Source organism: Oenanthe melanoleuca, chromosome 4, assembly GCF_029582105.1.
Source record: "Oenanthe melanoleuca isolate GR-GAL-2019-014 chromosome 4, OMel1.0, whole genome shotgun sequence".
Lineage (NCBI taxonomy): Eukaryota > Metazoa > Chordata > Aves > Passeriformes > Muscicapidae > Oenanthe > Oenanthe melanoleuca.
This window is the reverse complement of record NC_079337.1, coordinates 32,238,549-32,257,555: the sequence shown is the minus strand read 5'-3', so window position 1 is coordinate 32,257,555 and position 19,007 is coordinate 32,238,549. Positions and strand designations below refer to the sequence as shown.

The 19,007-nt window shown below is 36.7% G+C and overlaps 1 protein-coding gene across 5 annotated transcripts in view; it reads right to left on the bottom strand.

Moving 5' to 3' along the window:
• KLHL2 (kelch like family member 2) overlaps positions 1-19,007 on the bottom strand; it is a 54,589-nt gene that overhangs the window by 24,144 nt on the left and 11,438 nt on the right. For all 5 annotated transcript variants that reach the window (XM_056489576.1, XM_056489577.1, XM_056489574.1 and 2 more), the window contains one exon: positions 18,299-18,420. In XM_056489576.1, the coding sequence (XP_056345551.1) occupies positions 18,299-18,420 (122 nt within the window). The remainder of the gene's footprint in view (positions 1-18,298; positions 18,421-19,007) is intronic.

Sequence of the window (19,007 nt, the reverse complement as noted above, 5' to 3'; positions counted from 1 at the left end):
CCACATTAAGGATCAGTAAAATGTCAATAGGAAAATAGTGAAAGATCATATTGCAGGTTTTGAAAACAAGATCCAGTAACATAAACAAGCCCAACATTTCTCAGAACACTGAAGCGCTTTTCAAGCAAATAAGTTAATAAAAATCAGAGCAGTGTATGCCAAGAGAATTGAATAATGTGCTGTCTAAAATAGAAAAACTCCGTCCTTTTCTGCATGGAGAGGAAAGAAAACAGATCTGAAACATTAGGAAAGACACTAATCTAGGAAAGTAGATGCATGAGAATCCAAACACACTACAATACAACATAGAAGCACACAGAAGAGCAAGTTACATTCTTGCCAATCACAGATATTGCATATTTTCACTTACAACATTAAAATGAAATAAATTTCAGAGAACAGCAGTTATCTTAATGCCTGTAATAAAGAAATCTTGAGGAAATAGATTAAGGTTTAACATTTATTTCTAAGTTTTAAATAACCATTTTAGTAAACTAAGCTCCTTCATTTGCTGTTTACATTATCATAGCATGGGGGAGAAGGAAATTAACATAGTGGTTAAATATAATCCAAATTATCTTATTTTTTTATTCTCATCTACATGCATCTGTGCCATAATTAAAACTGTGATTTGTAACTGAAGCGTAGTCTAAATTCTAGTGAAATCCTTCAGCATGGCATTGAAATTATGCTATCTGGGAGTATGCATACAAAAACACTAAAATAGACACAAATATTTTAAGGCATCTGTGGGATAAAATGTGGATGTTTCAATTTTGGAAAAATCAACCCTGCTTGAATTTCTGTACGAACAACATGTGCAAGTCAAGTGTGGTGTTCCAGTGTTAAAATACAAAAATAAGAGGCTGCACTGGAATTAAAGATGTGCATGAGCTGCAAGTTTAGAACATGAGGTCATGTAGCCTATGAAGTATACCTTCTGGATATCTTAACATCCTCAAGGCTATTGCACAATGAAGACATGGATGTATTAATTTTTTCTTTAGCTTAATGAGCCCCTTGCAACCAAAATTTAGATGCAGGTGGCAGTTTCATAGTATCACAGGAAGGAATCAGATCATGAAACAGTCCAATTCCTTCACATTCCCCCTGTACTACATACAAATTGGTAGAGCAGCACTTCAGTAGAAAATGACTGAATAATCATGAAAATGTAGTCTTTTAAATGATTTACATGATCTACAAAATACTAAGCAGCTCCCAGCTTGGAAATCAGTGTGACAAATTAAAATGGAAGATAAGGAAAAAGTAACTGGTTTACATATCTGCTTTTTAACTTGCATCATAAACTGTACTTAAGAGTCCACTTCATGACATGCAATTGATAGGGAGTAACCAATTTGCTCAAAAAGCAGCTTTTGAAGAGACAGCACCTTTGAAGATTATTCTGAATAGACTACAAATTATTAAAAAAAAATGTTAGGTATGGAGGTGGGTTTGTTATTGTTTTCTTGAGGTTTTTCTAAAGGGGGTAGTTGTGGAAGTTTTCAGAGGGATTTGGGATGCAGTTAATAGTTACTGAAGTGCAGAAACAAGATTCATGAAGCAAATTAAATTACAGAAGAGTCACTTATTTAAGTAATACACCATAATGAGGGGTATCCATCTGATCTACAAGGGAGAACCATGCAGCCTTGCTTGGCTTCAGGCTACATCTTGGCTACACCTTCTCTACCAGAACAGTGCCTTAACCACCACATGAAAGTGCATTTTGGCATAAGCTTTCACACAAGAGAGACAGATTGATTTCCTAGTCTGATGGTTATTTTTGTTAACAGTCATAAGCTTAGCCTTTCATATCCTTTTCTTCTCTTAAAAGATACTGGCAATAGAAATGAAACATTCTCTCACTTGGAGTAAAATATCATGAACCTAAAATAATTTTAGTTAGAATTTTAGATTTTTATTTCAGTGAAAAAACTGTAGACATTTTGATTTTAGAGGAACAAGGTTCTTGATCTGATGTTTGGCCACTGAATTTAAGTATGTGTATAGTAAGTAATCTAAAATGAAAGCTCAGAATCCTTCATATACTTTAATTAATTCAGTGTTTCGAAGATTACACAGCTACATAAAAACACCATCATATTTTCTTAGGGACAGCATAATTTAAAGGAGACTAACTCGAGTCTGAACAAAGCTACTTCTGATATTGTGTGATTCAGGAACTAGACAATTTGTTCTTTAATTATGGCACTAGAAATGCTACCCAGTCACATCATATACATAGCTACCCTGCCAAAGGATTAGAAGAAGCTGAAAAGATTAAGCAGGCAGGATAACATAAATCACACTACATGGTCTGCTTTCTTCCTGTAGAGGCTGACCCACATAAAGAATTGCTGCATCAGCTGGTGCCCTGAGCTGTCAGTGAGCCTCAGCCACAGGACTGAACTGCAGCATCTCAGCTCCAGCAACTGACCACCCTCAGCTCAGACCCCACAGGCACACACAATCTCTCTGGGTTTACCAAAGATTACTGTGATAGAAACGTTTTCAAAAGATTGCCAGAAACTCAAGATGTAAAGGGTTGACCCAAAACCAAAAATGTTCATCTGCTGTTTCCTAAAGTATACAAAAAACCTTTGAAGAGGCATGGAGAAGGGAAGGAAAGAATTGTTGGTTTGCTGGGGGTTTTTTGTGTGTTACAGACTGACTTGTGACAAACAAGGTTTGTTCTCCTAATATGACTGAGCATTTTCTGGCAATTTAAAAGAGAGGGCTTGAAAAGCCATTTTCAAACCCCTAAACCTGGGCAGGAAACAAACAGAAGCATAACTGGGATAGTAGATTGTGAACCTTTTCTTCCTCTATTATTTCATTCTCTGGTACAGAAGATGCATCTATACTGCCAAGTCTTAAAGTAATAGAAAACTAAGAACCAAGGATAACAGAAATAGCATGAAGTAGAAATGATTTCTGTGCATGGTGCTTATCTTCAATACAAAAATTATATCAAGATTAACATCTAATATGCAGTAAATGGTCCTTCAGTGGACTCAAAACACATTTGATTACTTCAAGCCTTTCCCATAATTATGTTTTTGTAGTTTATTAACATAATCTTTTACTTATCATCCAGTTTACTACAACAGACCATAATTATATTCTAGAAATGTCACAGAGGATTTCTTAAAAAAAAAAAAATTAGGCTTAGTGACAAATTTCATAAATGCTTTAATCTAGATGTTGTGCTTGAAAAATTCAGGTATGTGGAGCCAAAATTCCCAAAGTAAATAGCATCTACTGCTTCCCATTTGACTTTTCTTTGCAGATGCAGGTTTAGTACACACATTTCATGATTTAAAGCACAACCAACATCAAAAAAACAGAAGCATTTCCAAGGAAGCCTTTATGCAGCTTCCAAAAATTCACCTTATGTGTCACAGCATATCCTGAACCTACTTGCAAGTAAGAGAGGTGAACCATGGAGTCTCTTTAAGTGACTTAATTTACTCATAATAAGCACCTTGTAGTTTGCAGAGAGGCAGACACGCACACATGCATTCATTTGAGCAAATGACCTCTGCACTTCAAGTTGGCAAGGGCTACTTCTCAGGATTTGCCACAGGTAGCTTTATGGTCATACAAAGAAAGAAAGACGTGGATGTCTACAGTAAAGATCATAGCTGAGACAAAAGTAGCTGCTTTCATCCAACTTGACATAGAAGTATATCTAGCACTGCCTAGCAGTGTGATGATTTTAAAGGCTCAGAAAATTTGTACAAACTTTTGATCTGAGAAGGCAGTTTACACATCTTCATTATTAATGTTTAGCTAAAGGGCAACTACATCCTAGCAATGCAAAATGAAGGCATCAGGTCTAGAATCATAACACTTGTATTTTCTGTCCTGATTACTTCTGATTTACCCAATGGTCATAATATCTGACACTTTTTTTTTTCCTTTTTCCCCCCCTTTTTTTTTAAGAATCATAGAATGGCCTGGGTTGAAAGGGACCTTTAAGATCACCTAGCTCCAACCCCCCTGGTATAGGCAGGGACATCTTCTATTAGACCCAGCTGCTCAGAGTCCCATACAACCTGGCCTTAAACACTTTCAGGGACAGGGCAGCCACAGGTTCTCTGGACAAATAGTCTATTCAAGTCTGTAAACTCTTTTAGGCCACACCATACTGAAAGCTTCTTGTAATACCACTCTATGAAATTCCTATCCCAGCTGACCCATAAAACAAAGAGTTAAAAATATTATCCAGGCTAGTCAAGAACTTCACCATTTTCCAGAAAAGTGTTAAAATAATAGGTAAAATCCAGGCCTTCTAAAAAGAAAAACCAACACATCTCCCTAGTCAACTGCATGAGAACAAGAGAAATCTAGAGAAATAAGAGAATCCTAGGATGGAGAAGATTAGAACAGGTGAACTCAGCTCAGATCTGGACCTCATATGGTCTCACCTAACTAGGGATGTAAACTTTAAGAGGTGAAAATATCTGCTTTGAAACACTATTCTAATCTTTGCTTTGCTGATGCTTTGAAACGCTGTCTATCTAATGGTAACAGAGGTATCATTTCCAATCCCAGGCAATCATTTCCAAACCAACCAGCACTAGAAAGCAGAACTGCTCAACTTGGGCATCCTAGGCAGCTGCACTCATGCATTTTGCAGCAAGGTGTCCTATTCATTTAGGCACTCACCTTAAGCATAGTAACATGTAACATACATAGTAATATGTACATGGATGTACATATATGTTTTTGTGCACTTCACTTCAAGTATTCTAAAGAAAAGCTTGTTATTTTTCAGCATAAATTAGTAACTCACCCTTTTACCCTTTACAAATGTATGTAGATTTTTTGAAACAAACAGAGATTGGAAGAAAGAGTCCTATTTTAGTCAGCTCATAGTCAACCTAGAAAAGGCCTGAATTCCCTTCTTCTCTAAAATGATAGTTTTTCCATGCCTTTAATGGCTTTAAGCCTTTCCCCAAAGGATGCTATTCCTGTCATATTTTAGATCATCCAACAGTGCTCCAGCTGATAATGCAGATTTATACAATGACATACAGATACTGCTGTGCCATTTTTTATGCTCCATTTTAAAGACGCTATTTTACAATAGCAGGTTTTTCTAAGGTGACTACAGTATGTTATTCTATACTAGGAAAAGCTGTTAATGTAAAACATAGCAATATGTAGGAGTAATTCAATTTTTTTTCTTTTCATGCATTACTTTACACTTTCCAACATTAATTCTGGTCTGTGATCATGATAGCCTGACATCTAGCTTAGCTAGAAAGCAGAGAGATTTTCCATTTTTGTCTGATCTTAAAAAAACTACTTAAACCAGTTCTTCACCTACATCTTTTGCTACCTACTTTTCAAAACTAAAGGAAATCGGTCCTTTGGAAGCCTGAGACACATTACAATCACTTTGATACAGCAAAACCCAACTATTTATTCCTATTTGTTCCTTTTCTCCCTAGGGATTTTTGATCTATTTATTATTCATCATGTGACAATCTAGGAAGGACTATAACTAACCTGACTCTCACAAGCCTTTGATATGGTTATTTCTGGACCACTCTAAGAATTAGAAGAGGATTTTACCAGCTATGCAAAACTCATAAATAGAATTCTAAAACATATGGGAAGTTTGCATTTTCCTTATCTCACCTGCCTCTATCAAAAACCAAATCCTTCATAGTCTCTATAATGCTCAGGATCACTAATGACATTGTGGTGATTTACTAAAACATGAGCTGAAATTCCAAGGAATAGCCAGCTGGAGAACATAACATTTTTATAGTCTCAGCCACCCACTTTAAAAGTTCATTTTCTGTGGGTATGCAAGGATTATTTTAACAAAAATATGTTTATAAAATCCTATTTGCTCTAGTGATCGGATGTTTTCATTCATTTGCTTTTGCACTTCATCTTTTGACCCTCTCTCTAAGCCTGTCCTTGATCTGTAAGAGAATGCACCTTGCACAGTCTGTTGGTGTAACTGGGACTTTCTACCTTAACTAGTTTTTTGGCACCTTTCTCATGCATGGCTCTGACAGCCCACACGTTCTTCTAAATCACTCATTAAAGAAACAATATGCAGGAAACGAATAGATGTTATATTTAGAGCTGCAGTGCTGAGTAAAAGTGTTTTATTCTTTTTATCATTTAAATTAAACATGCCTGTTTAAATCCCTCGGTGACTTCCCATTCGCCTCCCACAGTAATCAGAATCACATGCTTCTGAAGTGCAGGATTACAGATCAGTATCTCTTTTGTAACACACTCCTTCCTTACCCCACTTCTCTCTCACCCCATCACCTCCTCCAAGAGTTTCTGATTCATTCCTTGGCTCTTGCTTAGACCATGCTGACATAGCCAAGCTACAAGCCTCTTCACCGCCTTTGCCCACAAGTCTCTCCCAAATAAGCAGAAACAAGTGGTTTCATAAACCTCAACCCACATTCCCCCTCCCACAAAGAAAAAACAAATCAAAACCAAAACACAAAAACCAGAACACCCAAACATCTTCTGAAGGTAGAGCTTTTGAGACAGGGGAAATCTGTGATTCAGTCCACAAGACAACAGTCTCTCTCTGGAAGAAGCATGACTCTCTGCCTCCTACACACACTGGCACTTGATAGTCCAAGACAGTCTTTTACAGCCTTGGGACATTTTTAATTCACTCCTCATACCTTTTGGTCCACATTTTAGATTAATTTTCTCTCTGTTACTCATCCTCAGTTCTGTTTTTCCCATATGTATTTCTCTTTGGCACCTTCAATCCAGTGTACAACAGCTCAAATGTCCATGCAGGTTCATCTTTTTATTCCTAAAAGGCTCATACCCTTCTGCCTACTCAATTTGCTTTTTGAACAAAGTTCTTGGATCCCCATTCAGCAAGCCAAAAAAAAAATAATTAAAAAACATCATTTAGAGAGCAGAGAGAAATAGCAGCAAGGTATCTGCAGAAGGAAAAAAAAAAAAAAAAAAAAAAAAGAAAAAAAAAGGCAGGAACATAAAAATGTGAATACCTGAGGAGAAAGTATTTGCCATATCTGTGCAACATCTGCTTCTCCTGGTTCTGGTGGTCCTGCCACCATTTTTCCCCCTGCCTTAACCACAGCTACAGCTGTACAGACACAGCAATTGCTTTCTCTGCAAACTCCTTTTGCTACTTACCTCATGAACTTCACCATGCTTTATAATCCAGGAGAGGACATGGGAAAGAATTTTATCCCTAAATGAAGTACTATGAATTGCATTTATTCAGTTTGTCTTAACAATACAAAAGATATTGAATAGACATGTCCAAGAGACTCCTTAGGAAGACAGCCCAGATCAAGAGAGAAGCAAGGCATCAGATGAGTGTTTCTGCCTGCACTGATCTGTGGGGCTGGCAGTGTGTAGTGTACACATGTGATTGTGCATGTACCTACTGCAAAGACATGCTCAGCTCACTACCAGGCTGGAGCTTGGAGATATGGAGCTGCAGCCACCTAGTTGTTATCAGGCTAACAGTTTCAGCAACCCTTAATGCTTTCCTCATGCTGAGCACAGTGTGATTTCCTCCTGTCACACCAAGGAAGCCAGATCAGAAACAGAATTCCTTTAAGAGAGCATCAAACATCTATCAAGTAAGTGTGAGGCTTTGGAATACACCTTCAGCCACATCAAAAGGCCAGTTCCTCAGTTAAAAACAAACATAGGGGAGTGACAATACAGCAACCATAGCTATTCTGCAGTGCACATAATAATAATGTGCTCCCAAAAAGCCAAGCAGTTCCACTTTGCACATATGTAATAGCTAAAATCACAAAAGATAGGCTATAAAAAATAGATTTTAAATTTATTTAAAATTGTCAGAGAACAAAATATTAAATTTTCCAGCAAAGCTGTTTGCTTAGTATTTTGGTCAGCAGCTCTTAGTGAAGCTTACTCATTTAAAGTGCAAATTAATGAAGCTTATATTTGTCATAAAATACGTCTGTAAAAAGATCGTGCTCCTCTTTTCTCTTCCCTCCTACACTTGTTCTCCTGAAAGGCAGGCATATATAAGCAAATGAAGAATGCCTACTAGGATTATTTCACTGGAAAAAATGAGATCATTTACTGTTGCCTGACATGTCTTACAATGCATATTAATTCAAGGAGTGTGCCACTGTCTCTCCTCCAGCTATGCCACATATTAGTTGTGCCCTCATATTATTAAGATCCTTAAAGCTGCTGTCATAAATACAAAAATAGGTCAAAAGGAGGTAAGCAGATGGTTGCTTGAAGCCTTAAGTATAAATTACATACAAATAGCAAAATACAGTGTTAGTCTTTCTGCACACAGCCAAAGAGTACACTTTAAGGCTGTTTAGTCCAACATTAAGTTCTTGCCCAGTAAGACCTAAACATGTTTCTATGAATAGGGTTTGTAAAGAAATTCATGTCAGCTTGGATTTAAGTACCTCTCTGCAGTGTCAGCAAACCCCTAATATTATTAGAACTGTGCTGTCATAAAAGAATAAAAGTGAAAGTTTGATTACCATGTAGTTTTAACACACATCAGAATTTAAAAACATCAGTTAATCCTGTTTTAATCATTAACTCATTAGGATGTGCCAGTTTTATAAAGCATTTTAACCTGAATGACTCTGAATACAACTTCAGAATTTGCCAAAGCTTTCATAATTTAGTATCTATGCCACCACAGCCACAATGGAGATGAGCAGAAAGGCCAAAGGCTTGTTTATTTTTAAGGCTTTATAAGATGATCCAATAAAGAACTCCATCTCCTCCTAAAGCTTTAATAATATTTGTGTCAGGGAAATAAGATCACCAACTGCCAATAGTTTCTGGCACTCCAACAGCTCGATTACATAAAACATTTTTTGAAAAAGAAAATGCTTTCAAGAACTTGTGCAGTTGCCTGAAACCTATCAAGAAAAAAAGAAGTGAGTATATGGTCAGAACATTTAAGGTCTTCATGAAGGCAAAGCAAAAAGTGATGGTAAAATGAAATATGATAGTGGAAATATGGTGTTTTCAAGATTAATCTGAGTCCAGAAAAAGCCAGAATATGGAAGATAAGAGAACCAAAGCCCATGACAAATACTTTAATTATCTCAGAAACAAGCAGGATTTTAACCTGACACTTCAGGGCTCAATAATTAGCATATTACTCATGATATATTGAAAGCAGGATGCCAAATCTGTCCAAAATTTTATAGGAGATTATGTGGGAATCAGAATTCAGTATCAGCACATTAAAAATAAAAATTAAAAAATGAAACAAAACAAAAAACACAAAAAAAAACCCCCACACCTATATGAACAGCTTAAAACACAGCTGTACAATTTTAATAAAGATTTGGCCTACCCAAAAGAAGATTTGATCTGTCTAAAAGAACATGTGCTGCACTGGGATACCTTTCTGAAAGTTTCTGGCAAGTTAAATTTAAGTCACCAAAAGAGAAATTCACAGATTTCACCTCTAAAGATGCTATAATCTAAGTTTATGTTCAAGTAAAAGCTATTTTTATTTAAAAAAAAAAATCTGCTGTAGCTATTGACAGGGAAAACAGTGCAACAGTGCTTCACTTTTTTAGGAACAGTAAGAGAAACAACTTACACTCATTTACCTAAAAAAAATTATCTCTAGAAAGGAAAAAAACCAAACCACAATCCTGTTATCTTCAACAGGATTGGTATTATCTGACCTAACTGCATTCTTCTTTAGAAGCATGCAGACTTTAGCAATAAATCAGTTCAGAGGAATACTCTCATGGTCCAATACTCTGTCTCTAGCACCTAACATGTAAGCAGCCATGTACTGCAGGAAGGACTTAGGAAGCTAAACCAAGATGAAGTGACTGCCTAGGCACTGGGGAGATGCAAGAGAAAATCTGCACAAAGAATCAGTGGGGATGGAGGGGACAGCATTAATGACAACCCACTGACTTAAACATCCCTCAAAATTCTCTTCCATTAACAAATAATATAGTGATGATTTTTAAATGTTTTTATCAGGAAACTGTGGTTAGTAAATAGAGGAAAATGCAAGTAAATAAAAGGCCTTTATCAACAACAGTCAGCAAACTTCAGTGATGCCAACCTAATTAGCCAGTGGTACAGCAGTAGCAGTTTTATAAAATCACTCTGCTAGAATGCTATGACTGCTTCTAGCTAGAAAAACTGCTATCATGACCCATGCTGTCATCACCAAACTGCACTGTCTAAAACATCATCTTCTATTTGAAAACAATTCAGCAATTGCTGCTAATTTAGAATAAACTCTTCTTTAGGAGCCCTGCATTTTAGTAGAGTGCACAACTGGGGACATACAGGACCTATACTAAGTATCTGTTGGTTTCTTGGTGACATGCAAGGCATTAATCATGACCAGTAGGGATGTAATGGCCTAGACCCAGCCTACCAGCACCCACTCTTCTCAAGATATACACCTATTTAAGCTGTTTCCCTTTCCCTGATCACCAAAAGCTTTTTAAAGAAGAGGTAGCTAGAGGCACATCTGTCAATGCATCAAGATCAGACTTACTCCCTTCCTTCCCCTTTTAGGTTTCTAAGCGTGGCATCTTTTTCCACACATCTCTTAGGCTCTCTGGAGGAGAACAGCCAATTCCCATAAAAGCAATTTCAGCACTACCTTCTCTCAAACCAGTTTCACATATAAAATATGTATTTTTTATTTGAAACAGAACCTACTGCATTATAAAATTCAGTGAAAGCTTCACAGGATTCAGTTCAGTTGAATAAATATTTCTTTTATCTCTTCCACCCACTTACACAGCAGCAGGCATACTTCCAGGACACAGAATGCATATCTCTGTTCAAGTACTGAATTCAACTCCCTCCTCTTACAATGCCCAATCAGACATTTGTAAAGAACCTCTGTAAAGTCAGCCTTGGGTTCTAAAAGGGAAAAATCTACCCCAATTAACATGGAAAATGTCCTATATTCATAAAGAAAATATACCCCTTTGGATAGATCTCTTTGAAAGTGAGGGACATCTTTTTGATCCAATAAGGGAAAAGAGAAGTTCTGTAGGGTTCGAAGGTGTACTTTATTGGCAGGCCTCACAAACTTTTGAGAAACATTCCAAGCTAGATATCTAAAATGTAACTAGTTCCAAAACACATGCTTTATGCTCTTCACACATCACAGTGTTGCTAACTCATATAAAGACACTCAGTTTAGTCAACTGTTCATATACACAAAACACTTGTTTTCAAGGATAAAGTTTGACAAGTATCACAATATTCCTAGGAGTATTTTGACTCTCAGCTCAGATACAAAGATAGTATGGCTCTGAAGATTACTGGAATAGAAACTCTGTTAATTTGTTCATGTATGTGCTCAAAGACTGTGGCAAATATTAAGTAAAGAGAACAGTCTTATAAACTGGCTTCTATTAAGTCATTCTGTATTTTCTTCAAGCTAAAAGCATGCACAACTAGCTGCTGTTGTTCAACTGATGTGCAATGGTAAGTTGTTAAAGTGGATATTCTCTCATGATCCTGAACTCTCTTTTTAATTAAACTCTTGCAAGCTGGTGTGCCTTACCCTTCATAGAAAGGGTACTGAAGGAGAGAATCTGAAACCATCTTAAGACAAAGGTGTGAAGAAAAAAAAATAACTCCATTATTAAATCTGACATTCTGGTAATACAAGTTTCACAACAAACTGGAAGCCCCTAAACAGGCTATTTCATATCCTACCCACACAAAACTGCATGGGGTTCATGATAAACACACCAATTCTAAGTATAGTACAACAATTTATTCTGCATACTTTTATCTGAGTTTATTCTAGTGCTTAGCAGAAGAGCAAATAAGGAATGTTTCATGCTGCACAGAATTTTATTTTTGCCCTTAAATTAGTATCCAGTGAAGATTAGGCCATATTTGCATGGACTTCATCTTACTGATCATACATAGTTCTACTGCATTTTATTGAAATTAATATCTACTCCTTGCTGGTTTGTTGGGGGATTTTGTCCTCCTCAATACACACAAATCTGGACTGTTCATTATTTTGCATTCTATTTCGTGCAATGCTCTCTTCTATGATTTTCTTTCAGTTTTAAAATTACTTGTACATATCTTGCTTCTCTCTTGCCCTTCCGCCCCCAAAACAGATATAATTTCACAAGGTTCTCAGTAGGCTATTTTTTCTGTTATTGGTGAATTTTAAAATATAATTAAACATTTATCCAAAATGAAAATAATTAATTTCTTTAATTATTTTTTTTCATAAAACCAATTTTAACATGTGGTTGTACTCTGGAAACAGACTTGCAATTAGCATCTCTTCCTAACAGAAGATTTCTGCTGTGAACCTGAAGTTTTGCCCACTGAACTTACTGAAATACATTCTACTACTAGTAAATCAGATAATGACTTCCACTGGTTGCAGTTTTGGTTCATTAGAAGTATTATGCTAATAAGCATAAATGTTTAAAAATGGCTTTTACCAAAATGAAGAGGTGCCACAATTTCTTTCTCCCGCTCCATGATGAGCACTCTCATGTTCTCATTCTTACTCTCTCTACCAGCACAAACATACAATGACCACTAGAATCAATGTCTCATTACCAGAAAATTGATGACATAATGAATCAAACACTGTATTTTTTATTCACAAAATAATAGTTTCACTCTTGTCTGCAGTATTAAGGCCTTAATGGACCAATTTGGTCATTGCATGTTAGATATGTAGATATAGGTAAAATGGAAAGAGTCTAGAAGAGCAAGAAGAATGGTAAAATATTTAGAAACTACTGTCTCCAAAGAACAGTCTATGATGTTTAGCCTAAAGAAAAAAAAATCAAGTTTATGAATAAAAACAGTCATTCAATACATGAGATTTTTGCAGAAAACAGCAACAGGTTGCTTTACAAGATGACAGAGGAATTAATTAGTCAAATATAGACCAGGAACATTTAAGTCACATACTACCAACCTTTTGAAGCAGAAAAAATATTAAAAGCAAATGGAATAAACCACCTAAGGATTATTAACCAGTTTCCATTGTTAGATTAAACATGTTCTGCCAAGTCTTGATACATTCAGTCACTGTTTCACTTTAGAGAGCTAAGTAGCAATTTTCTTTTACGCTATTCCCTGTAACATGACATTCCTCCTTCTTTGTGCTCCTTGAACATACCCTCAGTCCAACTTATGGCATGATCCAATGCTTGTGGGTCATACCACAAATACAATTCAGAAGCTCACCATCTTAAAAAGCACACATCTGTTTTCTGAAGCTGTGGGACTTCCCTGGGTTTTGGTGTGAAGTACAGGCTCATTTTCAACCTTGAGGATTTTTCAGGATCCAACAACCCTGCACCACTGATCAGCTAGAGGGGATGAGATGCAGCATGAATAGTCAAAGCCTGTACTACCAAACATGGTATTGTAGAATGTCTGCCTTAGTAAACAGCTGGGACCACATTAGGAACCTTTATTTTGAGGATTTCTTGGGGAAATCAGCTGCTTTTTCGGACCTTGTTTTGACAGCATCTTAAATCGAATGTGCTGTCAACTCTTATGCCCACATCCCATGACACCATTCAAATAGAAGCGTCTCTGTTGTACTTTTTATGGCAACTTGTGTGAACTGTAAGAGTTACAAAGAAAAAATGCATACATATTACTGCTCATAACATGCTTATTACGATGCAAATATTGTTCTTGAATAATTTCAGAAAATGAGCAGAAAAAATGACCCTATTTAGGATTCTGGACTTCATGTCTGTCCTAACAAAATGCTTTAAAGGAAAAAATATGCTAGGACGGAGTTATACAATTTTAAAAAACAATTTTTTGCAATCTTCTCTTCTATTATCTCTCATGCACTCATCTTGTCCAAAAGTAAGACAGCAGTAGCAGCAAAGTGAAACTACATGTAATGTTTGCCCCAGGCTGCAGGGAAACATCTACTCCCAACACTGGTATATGTTCCTACACTTCAATACACTAACCCCAAGTATTGGGTTAAAACAACTGACAGGGCTGTGATCCAAGTTAAGAATAACTCAAAAATCTCCCAAAAACCATGTGAGGTGGAAATGAAGATACAGAGCGTTATGTTGCCAGATGTTTTTTTGAGTTCAGTGATCTGCTTTATAAAACACTCCAGCAAATAGTGGTACCAGCACAACAGATACCTGTAGGAACAGAGACCTGTAGCAGGGAATCAGAAAGGAACACAGTCACCTAACTTGTGTTCATTCAAATCACATTTCACTCAGCCTGTATCAGCCTGACCTCTAAAGCCCATAACAAGTCCACAGACTGCCAACAACTGCAGGAATTTCTCCCCTGTCACTGTCTGAGGGTCTCCTTGTGCCCAAGACCACTCAGATGGACATAGGAGGGTGGTTCAAGGCTCAGGGTATTCTTGAAGCTGCCGAAGAAAGGCTGCAGGAGACAATCGTCCGGTCTCAAGGTCTGTTTTTTATTTCTTATCGATACAGTGTTCACGCTCGCGAGCAGCAGTCTGGTCAGCACCGCGTCCAGGACGAAAGTCTGCCCACGAAAGGCAGGACTTATCTTTTATACCTTAAACTAAGTATTCTATGTTTACACTATCTTTCCAATACTATAATACCTTATTACTATGTCTAGTTTTGTCCCCAGCCAATCTGTGATTCCCAGCATCCCTCACCAACATGGAGAACAAGAAGAAGAAGAAGAAGAAAGAAAACACCACACCCCAAATTCTCCATCTTGGCCTCGTGGCTGCTAATATAAACAATCCCAAAAACTACCTTTTCTACATGCTAACTATCTAATTCACACTCTAGATTCACTTAACAGTTGCATTTCTTCTCTGAGAGAAGGCAGATCTTCCCATGGTGCAGGACCCAGCTCTCTGACCCCCCTGGCTCTATTCGGGGGTCTTTCAGGGGTCTGACAGGGGGGTTCTCTCACCCACAGAGGGTTCAGAGGGACTCCCTGGACCTCCACACTCCCCCAGTACATTTGTGCTCAGGAGAGGCCCGAGGTGCACAGCTGACTAAAAAGGGGCTGCAGTGCATACGCATGGTGTGGGAGAGTTACTCACGCAGGAGCTTCTTATAGTAACCAACTCTCCCACATTGTGCACTGCATGTAGTTAATACCTATATGGATATCAAAAAAATTTGGTATGCAAGAAAGTTGATTTGCCTTCTGAAAACATTAACTTAAGAAAGATACTTCCTTCTTAAAACATGAGATATTGCACTAAGTCTGATATCTAATTTCATTAAAAAAAAAAAAAAAAAAAAAAAAAAAAAAACCAAAGGGAAAAGTAAAGAGTTAAGAATGTAGAAAAATGTGACATGATATGTAAATACAGCAGAAACACTGGCATGGCATTATGTAAAGTGAGTACCACTAGAGATGAATTACAAAATAACTTGTTCCAAATGAAGGACAAACACTAAAGCAATGTACACATTCATATACCAGCTGTCTTATTGTTGCAGGCTGGGGGGAAACCTATTGAACCAAGAACTGAAGAAAAGAGCAAGTGTTCTTTTGTATTTAACTAATGTAGTGATAACATCCAGAGTTGAGGTCCTCCCATGTTGATAGTTTATGGGCTAAATGAATGTGGTTTTCTCCTCAATCACCGACTTACATCTGATTTTTCTACCTCCACACCTGCCAAAAACATACATAAGGTGAGAACACGACAGTGGGGAGAAAAAAAAATGGACAGCTCTCACTGAGAAGTTGTAAAGGCACTGTCAGGAAGCACTCCTCTGTCCACATCTAGATCAAGTAAGATTCTAGGGAAAGAGGCTCAGAGTTAACCTGCCCCTTGAGAAAGACCAATGAGCTGGGCTACGATTATGCATTCCTTTATAATTAGTTTTCATAAATATACAATGCAGCTATGTTAATACCAATAACTACTTAGTAATTCTACATTACTTAAACATGAAGCTTGCACATCCTCTTCAAACATTGTATCACGTATTAGAAATTAATTCAATACCTATTCTTACTATGTATAACCTGAAGAGATGGAATGATACACTTGAAATCCCATAAAGGGTATCAGAATAAGAATCATAAGTAGCTACCTAGAAGCTGATCTCAATTTCAACACATTAATACAAACATAAAATGGCATCTTAGGTTTTCAGGCTTCTTTATTCCTACAAGATAAATTCCTAACCACTACCAAAATTTCACAATATCTCCTAGGTCATATAGACAAGAAATCAAGAGCTAGAATTAATCTCAATAGCACACAACATGCTTATGGAGAGAACACATTTTTAACTAAGGCCTGAAAATCTGAACTAGGTTTCTAGGTTTCCAGAAAGTCGCAGAAACAATTTTCCCAGCTTGGCTTTCAAAGCTTAAGGAAAAGAATTTGCATCAGCATATTTATTTTTATCCACAATGTTTATTTCTGTTGTAATGCAAATAAACTCTACATATCTAGTAGCAATAATGCAAAAAGGATGAAAGCAACAAAGTAAGAATAAATTTACATTCAATACAATCATATTACAAGTATATTCACTATCAACATTAGAGTGCAACTATACTGGAAAAAAATCAAAATCCAACTTAGAAGTCTGATTTTCTTCTTAGTACTCAAGTAACCACAAACTTGTAATCCAAGCCACATTATTTATACTAACATGCCCAGCATCATCAGATATCCATCTTCAGACAGATACCCTAGAGCCAAGAAAATTAAAGCCCTATCAGACTCATGAGTGTTAAACCCGTGGATTTCTGGCTTTCAGTGATTCCTGTATGAGGAAGACATTTAAGCTTCTCCTCCCCATTAACATGGAAGAGTCAGAATTGCCAAGAGTGTGTGATAATGCCTCCTCCTAGGCAGCACCTACAGCCAAAATAGAGTAGGACTGCCTGTTAAGTCCATTCCAAGGTTATGGATTGAATGTACAAGATTAGGGCCATTAAGCTCTGTCAGCAAGACAGAATATTCTACATTAAGGGTGAAAAGTAAGAATGATCAAGCAGCAAGAGGTCTGTTAGGGAATCTCTCACATCTCTGGATTTGCTCAAGGTCTTCCACAGTGATACAGAGATTTGGGCAACCACCAGATTGGTAAAATACAACAGAATTTCAGTCATTTTTTTCACTATGTCCATTCATCATCAGACCAAAACAATTCCTTAAATAGGAAGATTCTTAAGTATCAAGTCATTAAGAAAGACAAGAAATTAGCCTTGAGAATGACTTATGAAATTACCTAGGACATGGAAGACTAAGTAGCAGGATAATTTGTTTCAAGCATTCCTCATTTTGGGAAGTATTGAATCAAGCATGGCTAAAACAAGCAGCATCCCCATCGGATTCAGCAGCCAATAAAATGCTACAAATTTCAGCCTCATGTTCAGTAAAAGCAATTCATTTCAGAATACATAGTTGCAACAGAAGTTTTCAATACCAAATATAGCAACATGGTTTTGCACCCTGCTAAAGCATCAAAATAACTGCTAATAACCAGTTATTTGGCATTGGGCAAGAGTAGAAAGAAGAGCATAGGAGTACAAAGGAAAACATGAGAATTAAATGTATCACCCCTTAAAACAACTAGTTTTAAACTTATCAAACCTCTAGAATAAATCTCAAAAGACACTGGAAGGAAAATCTACCCTGTCCATCTTAAGTCGTCTGCATTTAGAAAATATTAAATACAGGAGGCTACATTTTCTAAGCTTGTGTTTGTTCTACTCTACTTGAAGCTTCGAAATAAGGTACAGTCAATTGGAAAAACTTATTAGCTCTGTGTGGGATGGCCAAAACCTTCATAATAGACATGGGTTGACTTAATAAAAAAAAAGAAGTAGCTAAAAAATTCTGCACTGTTGGTCACTGGAAAGTTACAGAGATTGAGCAGGAAAAAATACTTTATTGTGCAGATTAACAGGTTAAAAATAAACAGGACAGCTTAGTTGGACAACAGGGTTTCTCATGTAGGAATAAATCTAAGTTGCTTATTTAAATTTCACTTGAATATTAGAGAAGGGGTCGTAGAGGTGGCTGAGAGCATTAATTTTAGGCAGAGTAGACCATCTATTTTATTGCATTATATAAGATTTGGTTGCAAAGCCCACTAAAGTCAACTAACTATTCATCTACTTGAATTGTCTTTGAATTTGACCCAGAATTTGACCAGCATGACTACTTGCTTTGTAAGCACAAGGTCTGAAAAAATTCCAGTTTACAGATGAGATTTCCCATGTCAGAGTTGAACCACAATGATAAAATAAATGACATTGCACATTGCATCTCATTTGTTGCAGAAAATATTCTCACTCTTACCTGTACATTTTCTTCTGTAACTTGAATTTCAGCAGTGTAAATATAATCAATAAGCATCCTTAGGGTCCAGCCATCAACTTCCTTTATTCGTACTTTTTTTGCTCGGCTTTCACTCATCTCACCTACAAACACAGTTTATTAGTCAAGTAAATAAGACAGAAATACAGCACGAATGTAGAAGTTTAATAGAAGTAACAATTCTGTGTAGGAACAGTTGTGATAGTAGAAAAACTTCAATACTAATAATATAATTTCTTTCTTTCCTTCCCTCCTCCAGTGAGGAAGGAAGATTTTGTTGTTACCACCATGTAAATGCTGGATTAATACTTTTAGTGCAGGTGACCTATTTTTTCAGTATCAGGAAAATATTGTTATCACTTCAAATGCATACAAAAACATTTTGCTGGGAAAGCAAGATATTAAAATAGTCTAGCTTTATTAACTTCTTAATTGAAGGAGCATACCAAACATAGTCTGGAGTAAATTTATTTAGGTAAGAAAAGTTTTATCTCCACAGAAGAATTAACATACATATTTCTTTGCTTGCCTACTTATTATTCCCTTAGCCATTTCACCTCTTTTACAGACCCAATTTAACAGCTCAAACTCAAGCTAAGACAAAATGGTAAGCAAGGGAAAACTTGCTGGATCTCATTTTGTGGAGGCTGACATGTTGGCCATATGCCACAACCAATCTTCATAGAAAGGC